The sequence below is a fragment of the Brienomyrus brachyistius genome, unplaced genomic scaffold, assembly GCF_023856365.1.
Source record: "Brienomyrus brachyistius isolate T26 unplaced genomic scaffold, BBRACH_0.4 scaffold265, whole genome shotgun sequence".
NCBI lineage: Eukaryota > Metazoa > Chordata > Actinopteri > Osteoglossiformes > Mormyridae > Brienomyrus > Brienomyrus brachyistius.
In genome coordinates this window covers 89,054-116,065 of record NW_026042540.1, presented here as the reverse complement: position 1 = coordinate 116,065, position 27,012 = coordinate 89,054, and the positions used below count along the sequence as shown (strand labels likewise).

At 48.6% G+C, this 27,012-nt stretch overlaps 1 protein-coding gene across 9 annotated transcripts in view; it reads right to left on the bottom strand.

Moving 5' to 3' along the window:
* Positions 1 to 25,775, bottom strand: part of ets1 (v-ets avian erythroblastosis virus E26 oncogene homolog 1) — a 38,702-nt gene extending 12,927 nt beyond the window's left edge. Inside the window, exons 1-5 of one of the 9 annotated variants that reach the window (XM_049005347.1) lie at positions 25,589 to 25,775; positions 23,833 to 23,920; positions 19,575 to 19,719; positions 17,316 to 17,375; positions 9 to 128 (exon numbers count right to left, since the gene is read on the bottom strand). In XM_049005347.1, coding sequence (XP_048861304.1) covers positions 9 to 128; positions 17,316 to 17,375; positions 19,575 to 19,719; positions 23,833 to 23,901 — 394 coding nt within the window. In that variant the 5' untranslated portion in view covers positions 23,902 to 23,920; positions 25,589 to 25,775. Of the gene's footprint in view, positions 1 to 8; positions 129 to 10,945; positions 11,362 to 17,315; positions 17,376 to 19,574; positions 19,720 to 23,832; positions 23,921 to 25,587 lie in introns of those variants that run through there. The other 8 variants (XM_049005346.1, XM_049005345.1, XM_049005344.1 and 5 more) reach the window with 8 other exon arrangements.
* Between the last annotated feature and the right edge of the window lie 1,237 nt (positions 25,776 to 27,012).

Below are 27,012 nucleotides of genomic sequence, written 5' to 3'. Positions count from 1 at the left end.
TTTCGCACCTTTGGGTATTCCAAGACGCTGCTGCTCCTTGGTGAAGCCGCTGAAGGTCGCTTTCAAAGCCTGGGACATCATCTCCTTGCTCCCTGGGGTGAGCAAAGGAACATCGCCGCACTCAAGATCTGTCCGACAAGGGAAAGAGTCTCCTGTCAAACAGTATGTACTTCCATATTTGAGGAAATCATCATAACCTGGAAGCTGCTTCATAATTACAGTCTCTCGAAGGAAATAAGAATTCTTTACAGTTGCAAACGCAAAAAAACGAAAAGAATCCCCCTTGAAGACGCCAATGTGTATAGAGAAGGTTTGGCTTATTTGTTTTGGGTTTGACAGTACATGTTGTCAGGCCACCATGAGCATGCAGGGTAGTCTGACATCTGACCCGGTAAAACCATAACCTCAAAGGCCAGTGCTGGGCTGAAGACACATCATGTGTGGGTCAGAATTGGGGGAGGGGAAGGGCAGATACAGACAGAGGGGATACTGTAGCCCAAGTACTACAAGGGTGAAACGGCTGGGGTCAGGGGTCTCGGAGGGGAGGGGGTGCATGGCAGTGATGTCACCTCCAGTGATGCCAAGCTTCGGCCTTTGTGACACACAGTCCACTGTTCTCTCCCATTAAGACACTGGGCACCCAGTGGAAGACAGAGGGCCCCTTTGATGGGTTAAACAGGGCCTGGTGGTTTCCGTAGATTCAATTAGCTTTGCTGGTCTACATGGAAACCGATGAGCATGTATGGGATGCATGGTAAAGAAGCCCCCAGGGTGGGGAGGGGGCAGCCATTACAATGTATTGACCAAGAGCTGAAATACCCATTTCAGACCACAAAAAAAGGCAGCGAGAGAGAGACAGAGATCACTGGCTCCCTCGAGTGAATGAAGCTAAATCTCCGAGCCTCATTGATGAACTCATGCTCCGTTCCTCCAGCTGGAAGCAGCGGCGGGGTCCGTATCCACTTACACTTCAGAAGGATGCTAATGCTACCGCTAAGCAGGCCAGGAGACGGCTATCATGGGAGGCTTTGAGTAACCGGAGCAACTCCAGGAAGCAGCCGCGGAAGGGAAAAGCGCTTAGAGATCCGCCGTAAAAAGCCCAGGAACGCGGCAGGTGGGAAGCCCCTCCCTCATTGGCGGAAAGAGGGGCACCTTGGAGAGGCCGTTCACGCTGCTAGAGATCTTACAGTTTGTATACATTTTAACCAGCACCCTGTCTTGAAATGCCAGCAGCTGTCTCGCGTCTACCCTCCTGCTGTAACCCAACCCCAACGGCGGAGTTCATTGACTTGGGCCCTGGACATCGGCACGCCGCATTATGCAGGCGACGCAAATGGATGGGCCTGAAAATGCTCAGAAGCGTGATTTGATTACCCCGAGATGTTCCTCTCGTTCCATTTAGAAAGTCTTAATTGCGCATTAGGGCTCTCGTTTTATTGGTTTTGCGTCGAGCATCTCCGCAATATAAAGGAACCCATTTTCACATTACCATCTCAAGCATATCTTTTGTCCGGCTCCTTACGCTGAAAAATGAATCTGGAGCCTTCCACGCGGATGCGGGGAGCATACCGTCCTGCTTTTATCAAGCCAGAAATCTGTAAATGAAATAGCTTCCTAGCTAGAAATATATAAATGAAATGTAACTGAACTTAACATAAGCTAAACCATTGCACATATGTGCTTTTGAGATCGAACAAAACATATACATCTCATAAGGAACTAGAGAGCTGTGGCAAGCAAGCCTGCGATGTGCCCTGGGGTGCGTCGACGGGTTCAGCTGGAGACCAACATGGACCGAAATCCATGTCCCCCCCCCCGAAGAAGACGGAACCAGCTGCAAATAGTGAGGACGTCTATGGCTCGGCTCATCTGTGAAAAGGATCGAGTGTGTCTGTGCTTTCAGAACCCACTCCCCAGCAGTGTGCTGCACCCCACCCCCCCCCCCCCCCCCCCCCCCAGCTGCAGCCTCCCGCTCTCCCACGCAAACCCGAGCTGACAGCGTGGGCTGGAGCTGATGCTATGTATTTTGTTTCCAAGCCCCCCCATCTGCTCTTTGGTTAGCCTATCATTAGCCAACTTGCAAAAATAAATATTACAATTAAACAGCAAGAACAGCATTTCTAACATTATTGCGCTAATTACATTGTCACCCCGACAGATATTATGCAATGGAGTTTCTTCTTAAGCACCTCTATAGACTTGCTGTCTTTCAGTAGATCTGATTCAAAAATTAGTACTGAGATGTTCTTTGTTGAACGAGAACAAACACAGAAAGGCTGAGAGAACTTGAGCAGAAGTTTGGGAACCACTTGTCAAATGGACATTGAATAAATGCGCATTTTACACAGTTTTATTTGCGACGTCCTATATCTTGCGCAACAATGGACTTCTGTGAACCAGACTTCTAACCTGATTCTTGTTTTCTTGTTTTTTTTTCTCAGAATGAAAGTCCATTAGCAGGCGAATTTGCTGCTGTAAGTCACAGTAATGATGAGCTTTCAATGAGTCACACCATCCCCGGGGCAAAAGAGGGGGGGGGGGCGGGGGGGTCAGACAGAATATTTGGCCCTCTTGTCTTCATTCATGTCCCTTCTTTGTGATAAGTCTTGTCCATTCTGAGGATCGGCAGAGGGAGCGAGACAGAGAAACAGACCAGACTAGATCAATTGCGTTGGCTCCTCTTTACCCCCCCTTGAGAGGCGAGGAGACAGAAACACACTTCTCACTCCCGCCGCTGGGTCTAGCCACTCACTCCTCTCTTGTAACCTTGCATCTCCTACTTCTGGCAGCCTGTACACACAAGCAGACCCTGACCAGGGGCGGCACCAGGCCAGACCAGGCAGTAAATACCAAACCCCTACAGCCCATTCTTGACAAGCAAAGAAGATACCACATATTCTGCAGCTTGCCCACCCTATGAGACCCACCAATGCAGCCTACGACTTGAAGCACCAGTAGAAGCTACTGGCTGGCTGTTTCTTTTAGGTCAAGTTTCACAAAAAATGCCCCCAGGTCGCAACCCTCCTGCCCCGCATCCGTTTACCGTGACAGCAGGAGATATTTACCAAATTCTGCTATCCCGTCTGCCATTCCCAGAGACTCCCACACAAACCCGGAACACGTCCCGTTCTAGACCATCACCCCACCGAGCAGACTCCCTGGCGTGACCGAGGAGTCTGCTTGCTCGTGGGGGGATGGTGAACACATGAACCAAATTAGCGGCGACAAAGGCCATGCGTCTGAGCCGGGGTGTGAAATCGTGATTCCGCAGTCTGGCTGTGTCTCCAGTGAGGGTTAGGGGCTGGCAGGGGGGGGGCGGGTGACCTGGGTGACTCGCGGAGCGGTAATATGAACTGATCACAAGGCAGCAATGAATGGGAATTCTTCAGAAATCTCCTTCGCTGACATCAGAGCGGAAACATCTCATTTGACCAATGGCTCATTCTCAACCCGGCGAGCAGATGATGCAACGGCAAGCAACTGAGAAACGAGATGCGGGAGAAAAAAAAACACACCATACATAGTTACATGTCACACGCATGTGTGAAAGTCAACAGCGCGGGACGCGCCCTTCGGGGCAGCGGCACTCAGCTTTGCGTCAGGACGGCGTCTTTAGAGCCGCCCAGCGAGTGATGCCCGTGGGCGGTGGGTGCCACTTCTGTCGCTTCTCGTGAAAGCGACGTGCCAGAGACACTCTGCTCTTCACCAGTTAGCGCACGAGCAAGAGGTTAAATCGCTGGCCGTCTTCATGTCCAAAGGGTCCTGACCCGGGTCAACCTCTCCACCAAATCTGTCTTGAATTATGTGGACTTTCCCTGCTGGGGTCTCAGAGCAGAGGTCCCTGCTCATTCACTCCCCAACCCCACCCCCCATAAAACCTCCAGCACTGCCACCACCCCCATCCGGACGTAATGTCGCTATCAGTGGGGCCCTTTGATAGCGATCCTTATCTTTACCAGTCTGGGAACGCGCCGCAATAAACCCCACCAACGTCAAGCGAGTCCATTCAGCCCCGGGTAGCGTGGGGGGTAGGAGCCAGCTGTGAGAGGAGCGCTTGTTCTCTGGCTGTTTGGATTTCCATCTCAATATAGAGTCCTGGACAGGAATAGTAGAAGGCCTTCCTTCTTATGATCAAATCCCCCCCCCTACCATCATAGTGCAAAGGCCCAGAAAGGCCAGACCTTCTTCTGAGGTCACACACAGTTAAAGTCAGGGCTATCCCGCCCTGAAACACTGCCCTATTCTTAGCCTTCGCCACTGTCTGCTGGGTGGCTCCTCTCCACAAGACCTCTGCAGCATTATCACTGGGTTGGGAAGGTGGAAACGGGACAAGCACAAGTAGGTCTTCAGAAACACCTCTATCTGCCATATCCATGAAGTCTGGGCGATCCTAGGTAGTTTAGCTGTCGAGTATAGGCCCATCGGATTGTCTCTCCGCACGTTAACAGATGGGAAGACGAAGACACCAGTCATCATCGCCCAAAGCTGTTACTTACTCAGGCCCCTCAGGAAGTCCATGAAAATTCCCTTCCCTTTTCGCATCCCTTTTCCCGAAGATGACGACAGTTTATGCGACAAGGCAGCTGCATTTTCTTGGAAAAGCAGCACGGACCGTCGGCACCTGCCTCTGCAGCGATGCTTGGGACCCACAAGCCATTGGCCACCAAGACATACCATCACCCTAAGAAGGCCGATCCCCATGCTGACAAATGGGGGAAAATGCAAAGCACCAGGTTCATGCTCCAGACAAGATAAGGCAAGAGAGTTTGCAGACTGTGAATTACATACAAAGCATTTCCAGAATAACGTCAACAAGCTTTTAGAATCGGTGACGGGCCTCCAAGCCCACGGTGCAGAATTCCCGAGACCAGGATAGAATAACTTCAGTTAGATCTGGATCCCACCCTGGGCCCGGAACAACTTCCCCAGCTGTCCCTCCAAGATAGATAGATAGGAGTGCCACATCGTAGGACAAATAAAGAAATTGATTATGATACAAGCAGACTATACCAAGAATCGCTTCAATAAGCAGTCACTGAAACAATCCGATAGGTCAGCCTTCACCAGGCAGGTAGGTCTACCAGTTCAGGCCAGTCTGTACTCGACAGTTAACCCTGGTGTCCGTGCAGTTTATGCTATAAACAATCACCACGATAAGCCTAGCGGACAAAAAAAGAATCTTAGTTTAAGAAACTAACGGCAGTGTTTAGGTGTTGAGGTAAACACACGGTGAATTGGACAAACTGTTTATGCTGTCCCCCAACAGTCACCCCCCCCCAACTGCTGCGCCAACCCTGAGCCATTACAACACAGAGTTTCCTGACTGCAAGGCCAAATAAAGCGGACAGCACACAGGGCATCCGGCCCTCCTGGTCACGTAGACTCCGCCCATCCCACAGACATGTCTTCCCTGGCTGGGAGGGGGATATATCACCCCCCACCCCCCACCCCAAACACACCGTTTTTGAGTCGCGTACCATGCATTCCTGCGAGGGGTGGGAGTTTTACATTTTTGAAAACACATCTACCCCGATTGTCTCCTGGGGGTCCTGTTTGTGACACAGCAGGGCAAAGCGTAATTCAGCCCATGATACATCCTACGTTCCTCTCCTACCATGCGCATCTCATACTTTCCGAACGACGCATAAAAACGTGCCTCATCACTGACGCCGAAGCGGCCGTGAGCAAGTTTTACGTGTCAGAGTTTTTATCCCCTTATTTCAGCATGTGAACATTTCCAGCCGGAGGTGCCGGCAACGTCGTTTATGAGAAAGCAAAAGAATCACGCTTCTTTCTGCCGGTCATCGTAAATGATGTCACAGTCATGTGACCGGCAGCGCATCTCCTTGGCCTCCTCCGGACACCCCCTTCGTTGTCAGGGAGGAGAAGCTTGCCCGTGAGCTAGGAGCATATACTGTTAAAAATCTGCTGATGTGGAAAAGGAGCTGGGAGTAGGGGGTGACGACTCCAGCTGTATGCATTCCCCAACGCGACCCCCCCCTTTTGAGAAACATGTGCGTCCCATTTAAATGTGCGTCACCGGCGCCCAGCTTTCCGTCACGAGGGGCTACCAGGCGGGCGGGAGGACGCCATCGCCTCTTCCCTCATCCGGTACCCATAATGCACTGGGGCAAAAGGGACCACCTGTGATCCACGAATGAGGGAACTGGGCCCGGAATGTTTACAATCATTCAGCGGGTGGGGTGGATGTGAAAGGCGTAGGGGGTGGAGGGGTACGGCTTGTCAAGCCAGTGACTGCTGTTCTTGGGGCCATGTCAAGATCGTCATCCTAATCGCAAAACCAGCAAAGTCGCTGATTGGGAAAACAGGCGTTCCGGAGAAAGGGAGGAGGGCGGGGTGGCACAGAGTCAGCACTGGGGTTTCCCGGAGGCCAACAAATCCCGAACGTCGACGGAGACCCCGGAACGAAACGCTCGACTGGCCCATTGGGAGGAATCAACCCAGGCACAGAGCTGCCATTTTCTGGAAAAAAAAAAAAATCAGACCCAGCTGGTACAGAGAGGGCGAAGGCAGGGTGTGTTTGCAGAGGGTGGGGGGACAGCGGACGGGTGGCAGCGGGGGGTGGGGTGCGGCAGGGATTGATGCCAGCTACAGGGCGTGACTCACCGGTGCATTGCATGCCACAGGAGCTGTGACTCAGTAATTAGCTACACCGGGCGGCCAAAGGAGACGCGTCAGCTGCCACTTTAAGGGCTGAGGTGATGTGAGACAGGCTGATGTGGACCACAGGGTAGAGGGACGGGGTAGGGGGCTGGGGAAGCAGTTAAATTTAAAACATTCCCCGTCTGCTGTTCTCCGGCGAGCGGCATGCTATTTCTGTTGTTGCTTCTGTGTTTTTTAAGAGGCTTGTGGGGGGCGTCTCTGCATCCAGGAAGGCGATTTTGGGAAACGCAGCCAGGCTCCCGAGACGCGTACAAGCTTATCGCTTCCGGCGTGCGAGCAGGAAGGCCGCTCTGCGCTGGGGGCCCCCGAATCATGCCCTCGCTCCCAGACGCGAGCGCACACGCCGCCTCCGTTTTCCCCACACACGGATATAGCTGAAGGTAACATTTCCTTTTATGACTAACCTTTAAAAGGCGCTATAAAACTGAACAGTCACCAAGCAGACACGCCAAATGGGAATACGGCCTCGCATGTCCACAGCTGGGTCGCCAGGCAGCAGCACACACACAGGCCCCTACCCCTCAGGTATCCATGGGGGCAAACTAGTCACCACCCCCCAAACCTCTCCTGAGCATTGTGTGATGCACACATATACTTCAGGACTTTAAAGTGCCATGGGGGGGCACCCTGTGCTCAGAATGAGGCCCCCTACAGGACAGTCAGGAAGATGTAGTGTAGAAGGTGCTGATCTTAGGGGAAAAAAATCAATAAAACTCACTGCATGGTTCAACTGCATTACCTCTGAAACTCGCGATACTAAAAACTACTCAGGCTACAACCTATTTTTTTCCTTCCCCTTAGGGGGGGGCTACAGGCCACATCTGAGAAACCAGAAAGGTCCAGCATTGTTTACTCAGCTGCACATATCCATGTGAAATCAAACGACAATCAAACGAAAGCCGCACCCCCAGGAGTGATAGGGCAGCACACTCCGAACGGCACGCTCGACCCGAAACCGTGCACCCGGGCCGGACGGGCTTCCACCAAACTCGGTCCAAGTTTTGTCAGTTGTTCTGGTGCTTTAGTTGGATACCTTTGCCCCTCCTCCATGTACTCCCCCCCCCCCCACAAGAGATTCCTTACAGTCACTCAACCCTGTCAGTTCCTGAAGAGTCCTCCACTAACAAAACACGGAGGTTCTCCACCACTGACGTGGGACCTGAGTACGCGACACATCACCATGTGTCATTGCTCTCAGCTTCCTATGTCCACAGCTATGTTGGACGCTGCTAAAAGGTCCACCTCACTTAATTACTTTGCAAGGTCACCAGTCCCATTTCTGCTATCTGTCCCAAAAAGCTGACATATATTTAAAAAGACAAACATCATTCTACCTAGTTTTACATGGTTTAAAAGTCTGGTACCGGGTATTTCACACAAGTTTCTTATTTTCCCGGGCATATATCGTCCTTTACTTTTAGATTTACATCTGCATTGAGTATCAGCTGCGCCCTGCAAGCCGTGCATCTAGGACTGTCAGTTTGCAAGTGCTGCAGCTGTACGACTCAGCCGAGCTAAACTCGAAACTACTGGCCTTCAAAGACTAAAGAGACACGGCGAGGGTCTGAAACGCCTCGTCTCACTGCGCCTTCTGAAAACGGAGTATTCGCTGTGGTTTTAACGTACGCCGGCACGCTAAGACGTTAACCTCTCAAATGCATCTGTAATTTCAAACCGATCTATTGGACAGTTCTCAGTCCAGGTCACCTGACGTTAAACTGTGAATCTGAAATTTAAATCTTCATTGTTTTTTTTTTCCTGCCGGGCAAATTATGGAACATTCCAGTCTCCTGTGACACTACCATGTTTATTAAATTGTTTTTTTTTCTGTCCATGCCTCAGTATATCATGTTTAGAAACCTCATGTATTTACATTCCATTCTGTTTATCAGCACTCTCTGCACAATGACCGAGACCGAACTTGCATATCAGTGCATACCCATGCACACTGCAGCTGAAAATGGCAATAAAGGCACTTTGTCTTCTGACTTGACACTATTACCATCCTTTCTTAACACACTCTGGGAACTTGAAGGCTAACCCACTCCCCCCTGCACCAGCCCCACCTACCATCTACATCCCTTCTGGAGCTCACGAAGAATACCATAAAACAGATCACTGAAACCCTGACGAGACATGAATTTGGGCCTAGAACGCTCTAGAGAATGTTGCCGTTCTGTCACGCACGCATGCACCTGCGTTCCCATACTACTGCGTGTGAGTAAATGTGCATGTCTGCTCGGGGGCCGCATGCCAAGCACTAGAAATCAGCCCCTACCAGACAGCCTTTGCACCAATTCCCCAGCGTGTACATGACACGGGTATTAAATGCTCCGCTAACTTTGCACATGTACTGACACCTTGCGAAAATGAAAGAGACCTAGTAGAAGATGCTCGGACTGGAAGGCATTCTTCATTAGGGACATAATTATTTAAAAAGAGGCACATGTGGATCCGATATAGCCTTCATGCTTCCCTGTACGTTTACCACAAGTGTAAGCTTGACCATAACTGAAGAAACCACAGATTAAGCCAATATCACACACTGGGCCAGACGGGTGGGGGGGGGGGGGGGGGGGGGGGGGGGGGGGGGGGGCGCGTTCCAGGAATGATTGTGCAAAGATGGAATTTTTAGCTGACCCCACCAGTATGGGCACCAGCACATTTGTGTGTGTGTGTGTGTGTGTGTGTGTGCTCAGTCATCTTCAACTGCATACTTCCCTAGCTATCCTCTGTGCTTTGCTGGAGAATACAGCCAGACAAACTGCCTGTACGCTGGACGCCATCGTCCTTCTTAGCCCCTGTATGCTTTTACAATGCAAGCTACACGCTTTCCACCACGTCTATCCCTCTCCCCTTCCTGTCATTGTCGCTGACTCCCCACCCGAGGCAAAACTGTCTCGAACTGAAAGGGTTACAATACATAAGTAAATAAATAAGTATTTGACTGTGGGCAAACCCATCTCAGCCCACTGACCTGAGGCAGCATTGGTCAGGCTTACGCTAGCCGAACAGGGCCAGTCCCTGACCGCTGCCCCATCATGCCCGCACTCAAGTGGGTGGGGAGGAACTTGGACCCAAAGTTGTACACTCATCGCCCCTTTTGGACCCTGGTTACCCATAGAAACACCAGCCCAAACCTTATAAATGGCAAGACAGAATACTGGTGAAACTGCCCCCCCCCCCCCCCCCCCCCACACACACACACACACACACACACTTTGTTATTACTCCTATTTGTAGAAAAGGAGGGACGGCCAGCCAAACCGCTGGGCAGACAGTGTGAAATTAAGGGTGGTCCGATTCCCCCCACTCCTCCTAAATTCAGAATCACACATTCACTTCATAACGGTATCGATCACATTTACACAGCGGCCCACCTGAGCTGATGTCCAAATGCTCCACATCTCAAACACCTACCCACTGCTGGAAGATACAACCAATTACACCCTAAGGGTTGCCGACCTAGGGTTAAACGGCCGTCAGGAGCAGCCTGCCTAGTGCAATCAGATGCACTCGTCCTCCCTAGCTGCCATGTGCATGCACTATGGCGAAACAATCCACGTTGTTTTCTTTCAGCACCGTTGAAAAGGAGAGCTTGTCTTACACATCTCTCCGATAAGTGGGGCTGAGCCGCTCTTAAAGCCGCAGCTGCGCATCAGAAGTTACCTGACTTCACCGCGTTCGGCAAACTCATGTCAAACTCGGCATTTACGCTTGACGAGCAAATAAATAATGCGTTTTATACAGTTCATTCTGGAATCGAGTACAAATTGATAAGACAAAAAACACACAAATATTTTCAAATTACAATGGGAAGCAGTTAAATTATTTGAAATAAACCAATAAGGAGCACATAATAAAATCCGTGCAAGAGTGCAATCCGGCATATTTGCAGGATTATAAATATGCTGACGGCTGTGCATTTTCTACTTTGTTGCAAATGTACAGAGTTAAAACAGCAAGCCGTCCACAGCGCCGCCCGAGCTGCTCATTCACGCCGGGCGGGACGCACTGCTCGGGACGGCGGCGGATCGGTACCGGGTCCCAGCGAAACGCAGTGCAAACGCCGGACGTCCCCCACGGGCCAAACATTAAAAACGCCACGGCCGAAGTAAAAACACTGCGATGTCTTTGCAGATCCGAAAAAGTCGCTTGTCCCGTTTAGGGTCGCATGTAAGCGAAACGAGAGAAACGAGAAACCGGCGTCATGTTAACGCGTCTTAATCTCCTTATTACTCATGCGATGCGTAGCACTTACCATCAACTTTTTCAGACTTTATAATAGTTAATGTCGGTTTCATATCGACAGCTGCCGTCATGACTGTATGCTTACAATGTCCTCTTTCCTTTACAAGAGTCTTGATATAATTAAAAAAAATAAAATATGTCGTCTTCTCTTGCGATCCAGAAATAATTTATTTCTTTATGTTCTTGCAGTTGCACTCTTATCCCGTTTCCTCCCACCTCCGTGGCTTTTTTGCTCCCCCGGACAGCCCTATTTTCTTGCTGCAGCCTACTCTTTCAGTCTCCCTCTATCGCGCTCTCTCTCTCTTTCTCCTTCCCTCTCTCTTTTTCACTTACACACTCACTCATTCCCTTCCTTCCTCTGCTTCTGCCAGGGCGTTTCTGTCTCTCGGTAAAGAAGCTGCTCCAGTCTGTACATCTATGTCGTCGTAAATGGGCGGCGTTAGAGTGACTTCTACATTCATTTGCCTTCTTCCAGGTTCACTACGTCAAATAAAACGAGGAATGGGGTAATTTTTTCTGGGAACTTCTCATACTATTTGTATTTGTTGTTAAAAGTTCAGCTAGAAATCAGTTTTTTGGGGTTTTTTTGCGTAAAACGTGTGCAGTCATTTTGAAACCGAAGTTGTGGACAACATGCTGATGAAATAAACGGCTTAATTTGACGTCATATGTATGATAGAAACGTTTTACCTGCAGACCATACTGCGCACGAATTTATTTTGTTAGTTTATGTTAGTCATGGCTTACTGTTCTATCCCATATTATCCATTTTCCCCTGTTCGAGTAGAAGATAATATACATCATCCAGATTAGGGGGAGTCACTCAGGAGGGAGGCGCGACAGAAATGAGACAGAAGATTCATTTGAGTCCCTAGCAATCGACCCTAGGCGCCTGGTTCCTCATAACCTGTACCCCATTCTCATAAACACCTCTGTGCATTTCCTGTTCATGTTGTACTGAGGTGGGACGGTGCTGGGTAGGGGTTCGGTTGGGTTGGGGCTGGATTCAGAAGTTTACAGTGAGAGGGTTGAGAGAGCCAGGCTGTAACAAGGCAATGCCACAGCGAGGGATGACTAGCACTTATTCTGTTCATCTGTCATCACCAGATTGTGTCGATGTGTACTCATCAGGCTCAGTAACAAAAGTCAGTTTTAAAAAAAAAAATATCCCGGTCCTGTTTTATTTATTTATTTATCCATCCATTCATTTTTAGAAGGTGAATCAAATTAGGTATACGCAGCATGCCGCTTTGGTAATCGAATCGGACTGATTGGCCCCACACAGGAGCAGGTTCTGCCATTGTAAATTGGCAAACATTACTGGGGGGGGGGGGGGGGGTTTGGATAGTAGTGGAGGAGACAGGCACTCTCACTGGCCACCTACAGACAATGCAGGCCCTAAGCAAATTAACTGTCATGGCAACAGATTGTTCTGATCACGTGCCGGCTAGTTCGCCTGCCAGAAAGGGAGCTGCGCACCTCGGGATCGTCACTGCCGCTCGAAACAAAAACAAAAAAAGCTTGTTTTGGGTTGACTGCGGCTATTCGACCGCTGTTTTCGAACTTACAGTAAACGGGCCGGCCAGCAAGATCATCCCCGTGGGCAGGGCAGTCAATAGAGCTCTGAATAATACAGCACGCCTCGCTGGCCACGCGGATCCAGTTGCATTGATCACATATGGATTTTTCCTTCCCTACTGAAGTATCCCTGAGACGTCCATTAGCTGACCCAGGTAGCGTTACACGAGATAGATGTCACCGGCCGTGAGCATCCTGTGAGCCCTGGTTCAGCTAAGCAGCCAGGTCTTTGCATTGGGCTGTCAAGAGAAGGGGCGGGGAAGAGTGTCTGTGGGGGGGCTCACACTTCACTCCCTCCCCCTGACTCTCTCTCACTGCTCCTCTTTGTTTTACTCTTAATGAGCTCCTTGTATCTACTCTTAAAAGGAGAGCTTGAGCCCTTCTGTGCCTGGGGGGCAGCCATTAGTGCTAATAGCATTCCTGGCTGATACGGGGGCTCCCTAAGTGGTTGGCGCTGTCCAGGAGACGGCTGCTCGTAACGTCTGTGGTTTACAGCGCCGTTCCGCCCAGCACGACCGCAGCTCCTGTTAAGCGATTAAACTTCAGCCCGTTACCGCTGCAGCCTATGCCGTTCAGAGCGTGCTCAGTAAGGGGCTTCACAGGAAAACGCTCCGTTGCCACAACACAGCCCTGGCGCTGCCCCGCCCACAAAAGCAGCGCTGGCCAATAAACGAGCAGGGAGACCAGGGCGGCCGTTGCAATCCCGAAAGTCACATTTCAAAACGGTCTCTGCTTATAACATCATTAAAACTGATCCATAAAAACTGGACATAAGATTACCAGTCCGATCAGACGAGCTGTTTGGCTATAAATGCCTGTATACCTAAGCAATCCAGAATAGTTTAAAAACCATAAATGCAAAATCCCGTAGTAGTTTGTGAAAGTACATGATTCATAACAGTAATATCCATTTATGTGAATTTACTGTGGATGGTGAGAAAAGTGCTGTAAAGTCAAATGGTCTTCCGAATGTCCAGATCCAGGAATGCTGGCTTATTTTAAAATTCATTCATAAATTTGGACTCGGGAGAGGCCTTAACTAAATTTCTTGGAACAAATTTTTTTGCCCAGTTTCAGATCGTACATAACTCTGGCCTGTCATACTTCTCTGACAAAATATAAACTTCTCTTTTGGCAAAGATGATCAGGGCTGCTCCGTTAACCTCGCAGTGCTCTGTGAAAATGTTCCCCTATAGTGTGGGAATGGGATTGATGCAAAAAACATGTTGGTGAACGGAGCAGCTTTACCGCAGCTGACTCGACTCAGAATTACGCCGCGATGAAGCGCACAGTGCCAGCGCAGATGTATGCTCCCCAGCCAGACCCCCCCCCCCCTTCATCACCTGTGGACCACCAGTCCCAGGACTGAGGCCTTCTAGCCCCCCCACAAAGCTGAAGGTCCATTTAGCGACCTGACAAAGCGGCTTCCTGTTGAAGTCAACTTAGGTAAACAAACATTAAACACGATATCAAATTGATACTACTGTCTGCTAAGCTAGCAAATCTTGCTAGCTATCGTTAGCATCGCCGATGACATGCGTTATACAGCACTTGGAGTCGGTACCCTGATATTTCTCGAGCTGCTGAGAAGTTCTGATGAGTTTTGGTAGCTGCTACTGGTTCAAATTTGACAAGTCATCTTTTTAGAATGAATTAATATCCCATTGACCCGGTTTAAGTTTCGCACAGTCGCTTGACTTTATAGATGTGGATGATGACCTCACCAAATAGGCTATGAGGGTCATATGGTTTATTTAATTTTGCCTCAGCTTAATATTTTCCTTTTAGAATGTGAGAATATGTTTGCACTTTCTTCCCTGGCTTCCACACTCGAGTGTGATGGCCTGCAGTCGACCATGAAATAGCTGCCGGGGATGGGTCATCCGCCAAGTAGATCGCATTAGTCACAGAAGGCATTTATTCTCCTGTTAGCGCCTGCACTTTGCATCAATAGCATCAGGGTCTCATTCAGATCTCCTAAGACCTTAATTCCCGCAGTAACCCAAATAACTTCTCTGTCTGCCACATCTGGAATTAGCTGCTGTGGCAAAAATCCAATCGCCCGTGAGGTCAATCCCCAGACTTGCTTGTAGTTAGTGCCTCGGGGGTAGAGGGGGACATTCTTTGCCAGGCTCTGTGGTAGTACTGATGCTTCTTGGAGTTACTGATCGGTTGCCCCTCCTTCACTCCCCTATCGGACCCCCTGCCCTAGTCTGACAATATACCTCTTGTGGACCCATGGCTAATCCTGCTGGCTGGGGGTGCCATCATGTCCCCGCCTACACCCCCCCCCCTCCCCAACACCACCCCAAAGATCACAGGACACCAGTGGAGATCTCGGCGGACAAAGACGGACAGGACGGGTCGGCAGGCGGGGGGGGGGGAGACGAGGGTGTCAAACAAAGAGCTGGCTCTTTCCAAACAATTAGCCGCGCTAAAAGGACATCACTCCACTCCATTAGCGCCACCACGTGCCACCCGCCGCTCCTTTGTGTGGCTAATTCAATTATTCCCCTGCCTCTTGGATCTCGCCCGTGCCCCTGTTGCCTGTCCCCGATCGCCCCCCCCCCTCCCGAAAGACCTCCAGACTGGGCTTTAAGGCTGCCCCGTTTACTTCATGTCGACAGGGGTGTCAATAGAGGTTTTGGGTCCTACAAAAAGCATATTATATTATTTAAAGTAGTAAGTTGAATAATAAGTCGAAACCCAAGTTATTCAATATTCAAAAACTTGAAACCCAAACTATATAACTAAACGAGCTGTGATGAGTTAAAAAGTTCATAGGCAAGCAGTCATCGTGGGTGCTTTTTAGTTAGTACTTACTTAGTAAGACCTTTGCAAAAACATGAAAAACCAAACATTTGTGTTTAATATCCCTTTGGGAGCCAGTAACTATGGTTGCTATTAAAAGCAAAATAGCAAGACCTGAAGCTGAATGAGTCAGTAACAACGGTCTGCATTATGTCTGTGCATTAAACATCGCTTGTCAATGGAAATGCAAACTCTTCGGACTTGTCACTATAAGGTCACTGGGGTCACAAGCCTGGTTAACTTGGTTAACTTGTTTAACCTATTAGAGCTATTTGTTGTGTATTGTATTACTTAATATTGGTATTTTAACTTACTTTCTTATTGTCCTGGAGCAACGGTAACCACATACGTTCCTCAGGGATTAATAAAGTATTCTGAATCTGAATCTTGTTATGAATCACATAAAATTTTTAGAATCAAAGAAGCATGCTAAGACTTCCTGTGAGCGCTGTATGTAAATGTATCGGGCCAGAGTCGTCTTAAAGACAGATCTTGGACTAACTAGTTGTCTAAGAAATAACCCGGTTACAGTCTTGTAACTGGAGGACACTTTTTTGGCCTATGAGCACAGATCACATGACAAACTAGGCATGACTAACCGGTCCCAGAAGATATTGTGTACAATATGAAGGGGCGGGGGGGGGGGGGGGGTAATGGGGGGGAGGGCAGAAAACATCAAAAGTCATCAAAAAAGCAAGACGGGTAAATTTGGATTATAATGTTTGGAGAACGTTAACCAAGCTTGTGACCGCACTGACCTCATATGTAGTGGCAAGTCTGAAGAGCTTCCATTGAGTCGCAGCCTCGCATATTGACTGGCGTATAGAGCAGTGTGACCTGCACACTGCTTCCCTAGCAGATAGCAAACGCCTGTCACCAGTGAACAAGGAACAACGGTGAGCGCTGTCGCGACTGCACCATCTTTATAAATCCTTTACGACATCTTAAGCGTGTGACCTTGGGGATCACTGTTGCTGTCTGGCAAACATGCCACGGCCAGGGAGGACTGCTTTATTGGTCTGGGTGAGGATAGGATTAACACGTACAAGAGAAAAGAAAAGAATCTTTTGGGACGGAAGAAACAGAGCAGGACACAGTAACTTGCAAGTAATGTGAGGAACCAGTTAAAGTGAGAACCAATCAGCACGTGGAACTCTGGTCACATGCCTGAGCCCGCCATAGGCCACGCCCCTTCCACAGTAACCTTGGCTAACTGAGCAGCAGAGAGTCTTTGATAGACAGAGGCTAACGCACAGGCTGACATGTACGGGGGGGGCGGGGGCGCGTGTACATACAGCTCCCTTCCCCTCACTGGCGCTCGCAGAGGGCAGCGAGACCCCCCCCCATTTTTTTTTCCTCTCTCCTCCTGTTTTGTTTTAAGGGGGAAGTGTGCGACCGGCTGATTAGCATCGCCGCTTCCTCCTTTCCCATAACCTCCAGACCCCCACGGGCCGCCTGTTTACTTTCATAAATAAAAAATGGGACCACGTCCGTGAGGACGTGCCCCTTGTCAGTGGCTACCCCCCCATCCGCCCTCCCATGGCCGCCCTACTACTTACCCCCCTCCTCGCCCGCCCTCTCCCCCTCACTGTCCAGCTGTCAAATCACATCAGATAGGACATAGCCCCCCCACAGCCCCTACATACGGTGGCCCTTGACCAAGTCCGTGCGGAACAGCGCTGTGTGTGTGTATGTGTGTGTGTGTGTGTGTGAATGTGCGTGTGTGTGTCAGCATTCGCGTTAGTACATCGGGATTGTGAAGCATCGACCCACCACAGTCACAGCGACAGCTTTGGAGGTGGGGGGGGGGGGGGGTATTTACAGCTAGTGGGGGCAATGAGAAAGAAAAGGGGTCAAGGACCGGCAAGGAACAGGCCCTGTAGACCAAACCACACCTTCAGAAAGGTCCCCCCCAATATGAGGCAGCTGGAGGCGAACCCAAACCAGGCAGGTCACCCAAACAGTTACATAATAGAGGCTTAAGGACTTACGGGGCCGTATCTGCACTCGTTCAGTCAGCTTGTCAGCCGCTAGCTCTCCAGAGCACGCACCTGTACCGACACGAAACCCGTAGGTCATGATTTTCAGCAGAAGAGGAGACATTGGTAGGTTCAGACTGCAGGGCTCCGGCAACGTGGCAAGACACTCTGCGTCGAGCGTGATAAACTGCCCGTCCCAGACAGGGGCCACCGTTCGCCAAGAGCCAGAGCCATTCAGCAGCAGCTGGTGGCGGAAGTTCGGCGTCCAATTTAGTGCCTGACGGAAAACAAACTAGCCAGTCTGGGGGCTACTGAGGAGAATGGAAGAGGGACATGCGTAAAGCAGTACGTGACACCTGGGTGGGGGGCCTGGGTTTGGGGGAGGGGAGGCAAAGCGGCGAATGTGACCTTGAAGGAAAGTGCTTAGTACACATTCTAGAGACAAGGTGTACTACTGAGAGAGACCTTCAATTATTTGAATGTTTAATTGTTTTCATTCTTCTCATTGACGTGATTTCATAGCTTTCAACCTTTAACAATGGAGGTGACCTGGAAAGGAGGTCACCCTTGACGCTAAACAGGCTAAACAAACTATCGTAAGAGCCGTGTGGGGCGACGTGCAAGCGATCGACTTAAAAAGGCACCGCTCGTCTGACATGGGTGGTGGGATGGTTCGGTTTAACCTTTGGTAGATATTTGCCGATTCAGTCAGACTGAAAGTAAGGGCGGGAAATTCCAGCGATGCCAATTTGACCGGTGCTAATTGAAAACACCGCGTCCCGCGTGAGGAACGTCCACAGCCGAGGCTGTCTTTGCCAAATGCCTGAAGCAGCACCCGCCGGGGACTCGACATGTGTCTGGGGCAGCAGGCACCAGCAAAAGCGGAGCGACATGGTCCGGGGCGGCTCCCGGGGGTGCGGGAGGCTTGGGAACGGGAAGGCAGGCCGAACGCCCTCGCGTCCACCCCAGGAGTTGAAGGAAGAAAGCCGGTGCTCCTGGGAGTGCTCCCCCCACGGGCCATGTGACCTTCTCCCCCTGTATAAATCACCCTCTAAACAAGAGAGCCCAGAGTCGCGCTGAGGCAACACATGGGGAAGAATGTTCCAGTTAAAAATAAACTGGGAAAAGAAAAAAAAATAAAAAGGAAAAAAAAGAGCAAAAATGCAGAGCATGCTGTCGTCCTGGGTGGAAATTCTGAGACATCTGGGAAAGGCATTGCACTCGGTGCAGCGTCGCCTGCCCCCGCTTCAAAGGAGGGGCGCTCGTGCATGCGTGCGTGTGCGTGCATGCGTGGGTGCGTGCGTGTGAAAGAGAGAGCGTGCGCTTACTGCACGGGCTTGTGTCTGTGTGTCTCTCATGTATGAGCCCATTTGTGTGTGTGTGTGTGTGTGTGTGTGTGTGTGTGTGTGTGTGTGTGTGTGGTGGGGGGGGGGGGGTGGGGGGGGTCATGCATATTACATTTTGCAATTACAATCATGCATATTACAAATGTCCCCTCAATGTGTTAGAAACCTGTTATTTTGACATAGCAGTGACCAGCTTTTCAGCCCCCACAAGGGGAAACTCTTAGAAAAATCTGTGAATGCAATCAAAGAACTAAACATGCCTAAGCTTGTATTTAGTTTGGTTACTTATAGTTAAAGTTAAGGCTGGGTAGGGGTTAAGGTTGTCATTGTTGGGAGTTTTTCTTATAGACATGAATGGAGAGTCCCCACAAAGATATGAATACAAACGTGTGTGTCTGCATGTGTGTGTGTGTGTATGTGTTTCTCTCTCTCTCTCTCTCTCTCTCTCTCTCTCTCTCATTTCCTACGTGCCACACAGTTCTGTTTTAGCCTTAAGTGTCACCTAACAATCTAACAGCTGGAACGGCTTGTCACTCGATTCCCATACCTATCGCTTCCTGTACCTCCTGGGCAGACATGACCTTCATCCACCCATCCCTCCATATATCCATCCATCCATCCATCCATCCATTTTCTGTAACTGCTTATCCAATTCAGGGTCGCAGAGGGTCTGGAGCCTATCTCAGAGGCTATGGGTGCAAGACAGGGAACAACCCAGGATGGGACACCAACCCATCACTGCAGGACTTTTGTGTCCAGCACCAGTCTGTCACGGTGCCGACCCAAGCCTGAGAAATCAGCGGCTGTTGTTCTATGGTTCTAAACTTAAAGTGACACCTGAAAACTGTACCCGGTGAACATAACAGATCACATGGTTAAATGCACCCAGCTTAGATCCCCTTTGTCTCCAACGCCGGCCCGTTACCTGTAGGGCAGAAGTCGTGTCCGTTGGGCACTTCCTGTAGCGTCACTTCCTGTGGGTAGGCGGGCCGCAGGGGGTGATACTGCTGCGGGTGACAGGCGGCGATCATGGGGCCTTGCTGGCCCAGGTCCGCCCCCCCGCTCTGCCTCTGCAAAAGCCGTGGAGCAGCAATCATGAAAGGTGACATGTACCCAGTCTACTGTACCCTGCCATGGTATAGGCCCCGCCCCCCAACCCTGATCAGCATATGCAGTTAGAAGATGGATGGATCATTGGACAAATGTTCTTGGAATTTCTAAATATTTACATATATATGTATGTACTTTTAAAAAAATGTGCATATTTAAAGGTCTCTTTAGGGCAATCACATTTCCCAACGGAGACAGAACTGGCTACACACCATTAATTTATACTCATGACAAGCTACACAACTCTTTATTAATAATGAAGAGGGAGAGAAAGGCTGGATCTCTCTTGCCAGGAGGCCAGCACGCACTCATCACCCTTTGGCCTGTGGGGAGAAAGACCCTCTCCAGCAGCGAATGCCAGCCCTCTCGCCTGAATCCCAGCCGATTCCCCCTTCAGTGAAACGAAGCCAATTTGTTGCCATTTGCGTGCATGGAAAGGCCTCTAAAGGCAGCTAAAGTCACCAGCAGTGCAGACGTACCGTTTAATGTTCCAAAGTACACGCTACAACTGAATTATGTGTACTTCCTACGGACAACTCTGCAAATAAATCCAAGACAATAAGCATGCTGCAAGATACAGTGTCAAAATGAAAATCAGCAGGTAAAACCATGATTAATGAATGTAAATGTTTTTGCCCTATCAGGAAACAATGAGACGGGTTTTACTTTACGATCGAACCCCGTTTCCCATAATTCCTCATAACTAACCTATGTAATATAACACACTCTCTTCATCTCGCTGTCAAAGTCTCTGTTGCACCTGTGAGACCCGGCGAAGAACAATTCACAAGCAAGTCAAGATAATTCTGGGGAAAATATATTTGTTTCATTGATTAAGAACAGACTTTGTTTTGAGAGTAACAATTCATTGGGTTATGGATCATGCGGATTAGAGGCCTCCGGTGCAGCGCTCTGTGTCTTCAAGACAACTTCTGTATGTGTTCCACCGTAAAACTGTGGCCACATCAGCATTCTTGCCATATGGAAATCACACTGTTAGAAGAAAATATCACAGCTGCCTCTCCTTATACCTCCGAAATGCAAATATGTAAACACCGGGCTGAGGTTTTGGGGGGATGAGGAGGCGTGTCCAAACAGCAACACGTGTGACATCTGCAGGTGAGTCTGAGGACACTGCAAGCAAACTTTCCGGGTCATAATTCATTTTTTATCGGACTGGCATCAAAAGATCAACCGCACTTTATATCCAACCACACACCCATCCATCTTCCAAATGCTTATCTTGAACAAGGATATAACAACAATATTATTATTATTATTATTATTATTATTATTATTATTGGCCAACATTTTCATCCAAAATAACCATTCTTACAGTTTTATATTTCACTGAAATTATTCAGAACTACCATATTAAAATGGTGATTATTGTAAGTCACACAACAGAAGAATGAATGAATGATCAAATGGATGAATGAACGAACGAATGAATGAATGAACAGAAAGGTTGCTGGTGATGAATTTGACGTCTAAGAATGAGTATCCTACTATACACAGGCTGGGAAAATCATACTCGGATAAGAATGGACGTTTTATGAGCTGTCGGTCCTGAATGACGATAAAAGCAGTGAGACGCTGGCCATTTTAGCATCCATTAATGGGAATGGCGGCGGGCTGCCTTCCCGCTGCGCGGCGGCTTGCTGGACGTCCCCTGGTGGAGGCAGAAGCCAAGCAGCCACACAGCGTCCTGCTGCCATCTGTCTCCAGACCCCGTTAAGGTCAGGCTGCCCTGCATCTGGGTGACACGCTGATAGGGCCGCTTGTTAAAGTGAAGCTGGGATTATCAGCGGCTTGTCAGCCTTCTAGGACCTGTTAACGTGGCAGGGATCCGCCGCTTATCTACGCACCCGTGTCAGCTCACACGCTGGTGCTGTGCCTCCTCTGGGGAGCAGGGGGGGGGTGTACAGTGGACAGGGGTAGGGGTTAGCCTGTTAGATCCTAAGCCAGATACTCTCTCTCGGCTGTCCATTTCCTTTGTTCGATTCTCAACAAACGGCTGCACTACGCAGTTATCTGCTATCTGCCTTGCTAGAGCACTAAACGCTCTGCGGACTGAAATGTGTCACATGACACGGCCAAAGCCGTCTGTGCCTCACTGGCGTCGGTGGCCAATACCCAGACGTGAGCACTTGTGGCGCACAGATTACTACACTATGATCACCTTCCCTTTAAAATCATTATCTTAAAGGAGATCAAACTGGCCGAATCAGCCTCATCTTTTAAGTTCAGGTAGACGTTACTCTGGAATCGATTAATGCTGCCTTCCACCACAGGCATATCTTGAAGCGCGGTTTAGCTGCATCCCCGCAAACAGAACGGAATAATCACTCCATTTCTCATTTATTAAGTAATTTTATGTCGCCAGAATGGAAAAATGGGAGCTTTGGCTGCTTGTGTTTCAGTCCTGATTTGTTGTGTATAGAGGGCCGCATGTGGACGGGAAACACAACATTATCCCCTAACTCAATTCATGTAAATTTAAAGGGGAAGAGGTCCCACGCTCACCTTCTGACCAGGCTAGTCACGTATACAGTAATCTCCATATTAAAGGCACTGAAAGGTGCCCAGCCAATTATATGTACCAGGGTGTGATTCGGGGCAGTTTCTATGGCAATTAGCATGTGACCTCCCCTCACATATGTAATGGGCCTGCATTCTGCATACAAATGAAAACATTTCTGCAGAGCCGTGTCCTGTCGCATCTCTGATGCAAATCGCGCCGCCTGCCGCTCCTGTAATCACCAGACCTCTTTGTTTCCTCGCAATCTTCTTATTTTGTTCTTTGTGCATTTGAACTTCTTACCTTTCTCACCCCTATAAGCTTTTTTCTTCCCCCAGCACAGACCTAATGTCATTCTCCAGTGATCAGGATGCAGTGCTCTACTAATATTAGCCGAATGGTTTGTGGTTTGGTCTGTAGCTGGGAGAACTGTTGCCTCGCACTACCTGGGTTGTGGGTTCAAATCCCACCTCTGCGCAGAGTGTCGAGAGGTCAAATGGTCGCCCCCCTCTTGTGTGGGTTTTCTCTGGGGACTCACAAAGACCAAAGACTTGCATGTATGTTAGCTAGTGACTGTAAACTGCCCCTAGTGACTGTATGTGCCCTATGATGGACTGGCATCCCATACAGGGTGTACCACAGCCTTCTACACAGTGCAGCCAGGGATATACTCAAGGCCCTCCCCTAACAATCTCCCCCATGGTAGCCGAATTTCTCATGTCAGTTAGATTTGATTCTGAAGTTCCTAAAGATTTAATTCATTAATATTTCGGTATGAGCACTTGATTAAGTTTGTAATCATGACAGGCTAGATCAGACAGGCCACACATCACATGTGCTTTGATCCAGAAATACCATCTTTCAGTCTTTTATTTTCTGTTCCAAAGACCCCATGGGCTCTTTCCCACTTAATTAATATCACCTCCTGATGGTCAAACTACAGCGGGGGATATATATTTAAATATGCAGCTAACACTGGTGTTGCAGATTTTGTTTTTGTCCTATGCAAAATAAACCCATGAATACACTTCAATGAACGAGTTCTTAAAGATCCTCAAAGACTGACCAGTTTAAGTTAAGAATGGTCCTACCCTAACCCAGCACGTTTTATCACATCCAGATGGGCATTAACACCCTGTTCCAGCATACAGGTTTGCTTCCTGACATTGGAGACTGGGACCTTACTGCTCTGAAGACTCCTAACCAGTGTATTTTGTTATTTAATCGCATTCGGGGTCTTTCCCAATGTTCAGACACTCCCTAAAATAAGATTCCTCAGTGAAAGTGTCCCACAGCTAAACTCGCTCACTTCTTCTGCATAAGTAGGCAGGCAGTAGTCTTACAGCAGCAAGTAGTACTCTTACAGCAGGCAGGCTGAGTTTTTGAGTTTCAGAGGAACGCTCAGCTCAGAAGAGGGAAACACCCGCTCAGAGTTCAGGAGGTGTCCAGTGGGGCGTGTTGGTGCCGTCTAACATCTGCACACACGCGCAGGAGCTAAACAGAGGTGATTTACTGTGTTATTGGGGGGTTAGGGTTAGGGCGGGGGTCTTACCGTCAAGGCCAAGCGGTCACAGGGGTTAGCGGCAGGGTAGGCGGAAACTGGATCCACGTAGTAACTCATTTTGTGGTCTGTCAGGCGCGGGGAGACATAAGAGCACTACATGAAGTGGCAGACAGACTCCTATTAATCAGAGCTGTTTATTCCGAGGGTTTTCGACTTGGTTAACAGAAATTTAACACTGAGTACAATAACCTGCTTCAGCATCCATCCAACTGAAGGCCAAAGCCCAGGCACTTCTTGGACAAACAAAACCGCACAAGACTTGTCACCGCACCCCTAATAACATGAACTTTATTTCTGGCAAAGGCATGTGGCCGGAGTGCTGTGTGCGATCGGGCGCGACACCATTACCACTTATCTTAACTTCCTTTGCACATGAACAATCAACAGTTTCTGTATCCAGAGCAGTACAAAGTTTTCCTTATTCTACCTATAAGACACTTTTATATTTAGGGAATTTGTTTCATTGGATTCAGCTTTTCAATGGTTGATTTATAAGTTTATATAATAATAATTGCATTATCGTTATTATTACTACTGCTATTATTATTATTGCTAATAATAATTTATGTTGCTATTAATATCAGCAGTAGTAGTAGTCCTTACTTTTTAACTGTCTTTGTGACGAGGCAGTGACAAGTAGGAGTACATTCCATTTACACGCAGATGCTGTAAAGACAATATATGCGTCCATATTTAAATGAACCATCGGGAGGAATAGACTTAAATAGCATTTAATCGATTGCAGCGTCATATTTCCATAAGGAGGGAAATGCGAGTGGTTTCCTAGAACGGGCCACCCCAGCAATGAAATGACAGGTCGCCCCCAGCCTATTTGTATATTCACTGAATAAAAGTGTCGCACAGCTTTTCTGCCCCCCCTCGCACCCACCCAGGCAGCTAAGGCACAGCGACGTGTCACAGGGACACTGATTAATCTTTGTTTACAGGCAGCCGAATCCAGCACGAAGGCTGGATGACCGAGTACCGCAGGAGGGGCGAAGGCTGGACAGGTATTTACGAGTCCGCTACGCCTCGGCCCCTGGGAGGGGGGCACAGCCTAAACCGTTTAGTAAACTTTGTGGTTTACACTAAGGAAACATGAAGCTAGAAGAGGCCATCCGTCCTTCTCGGTTATTAAAATGACAAAATAACCAAAATCAATATTCATAAAATGTCTCAAGCAGTTAAAGAATTAATCTTCCAATCATTTTAGAGTCAGGTGGTAAAGTCTCGTATGCGTAAAAACTTTTCTTATATTACACCATAAAAATATGTATTCAAATATAATTACAAATAAAAAAATATTTTAAATACAAATATTAAATTAGTCGTGCTAACTGAGAAGTCAGTTATTAGAATATAACATTCAAGAATTGTTTACTATTGTAAATGGGAATATAAATCCCATTAATTATAATACCCTTGGAGGAATTTAACAGCCATAATGAGAATCATATATTTAAGTAGATTACACCGTTTCTACACTTCAAATTCCTAAGGAAAATAAAATTACAGTCAGACACATGCAGTGTTCTATGTCAAGTATTAACTACAGTTAACTGGTCTAAATATTTCATTAGTCAGCCCTTGTACCTTGTATTTCAGTAGCGGACAGGAAGCGGATTTTAGTGACACTTCAAAGCGTTTTTTTTTTTAACTGAAGCGTATAAACCGCAAGTTTTCTTTATGCGGGAGAGTCGCATTGCGCTCTTCTCTCTTTAAAAAGCGATCGATGTAACTTACCCCAATAAAGTGGATGAACTGCAGTAACGAGTCGTTCTCTCTGGCCGGCCGTCGGGTCTCTGAGCCGGAGCGGAGCGGGGCGCAGCTCTACCTGCCAGGCGCTGGGCGGATGGGAATATGCAGGCTTACGGGATTAGTCCCACCCTCGGCAATTACGGGGGTCCACTCAAAAACCGCTGGGCTTTCCCTCAAATTTATTCACATACAAAAAAAGCTCAACCTGCACGCATTCTTGTACCTTCCATAAAATACTATCTCGCTTAAGCCGCTGAATGTTATCATTGGAGTGCTTCCAAACCCCGGGCGTTTGGGGAGATCACTTGATCTGGAAGGTGCCCGAAAAAAGGTTGTGCTTAATTAAACTGAGATTAAACCGGAATCTGTGTTACTGTAGCACTTAATAATCACTCCTGCTGTTGCCAGAAACCCGTAGATTATTCCCCTGGTTTGCTGTAATAAAACAATGACTCTGGTCTTTAGATTTTTCATGGTCTTGTCATAAAAAGTGCTTAAGACATATGGAAATATTGTATTAATGCTTTACATTGCTAGACTTTATATTTTATTTTTGCTGCTAGTAGTTTTCTTGGTTGAGTTAGAAGACATTTTAGGTTTTAAATTGAAACTATTTAGAATTGTTACCCCTGAGGAAAGTTGTTACCTACTTATCACTATGGAAGCCAAATATTATTTATAATGGGACACCCCCATAGACACCCCCCAACCCTGTAAAACGGTGTGATCTGCGTGATCCCTCACATGTTCACATGTAATGACATGGCAAGTCACACATTCCAGGAAGTTGCTGACTGAACCATCGCTATCCTGCGGAGCCCATAGCAGATCCGAGAGGACCCATTAGTCAGGAAAATGTCCAAATAAAGACGGATGTGAAGGCAGGACAATCGGAACCCCCATGAATAGATTTCCTGTGACGTGCGCTAAGAAAAAAGGATCAGAGACCGCCGTGTGAGGCCGGACTGGGGTGTTCTGGGTGGGAGTGGTCAGCCCAGACACAATGGTCAAGGCCTGTTTTTCAGACCCCATGATGGGGGGGGGGGGACCTGCATGTAGCCCACGGTGTCATGGCAACAGCACTGAAAGGGCGCGGAAGTCGTGCTGCGGAACCAAGATGCCCATGAATGGCGATGTATCCCGCCACAACCACCAAGGTTAGTCATCGTTGCCCCCCCCGATTTATTCACCAGAAAAGATACGGGTGTGTTGTGCCGATTACGCTTCTCCGTGCTTCTGGGTTGCTCTTGCGGGAAATGAGAAGGCAGCAGTTCTACAGGCCCAGTTTGTCAGGCCCGATCTTACAGCGAGATACGAGAGGAGGGGGAGCTTAAAAAAGATGGTGTTGGATTTTTTTTGCTGCCGGGGGTGTTCTCCGGGCAGGCCCTCACTATCAGCCCCGCTCTTGCT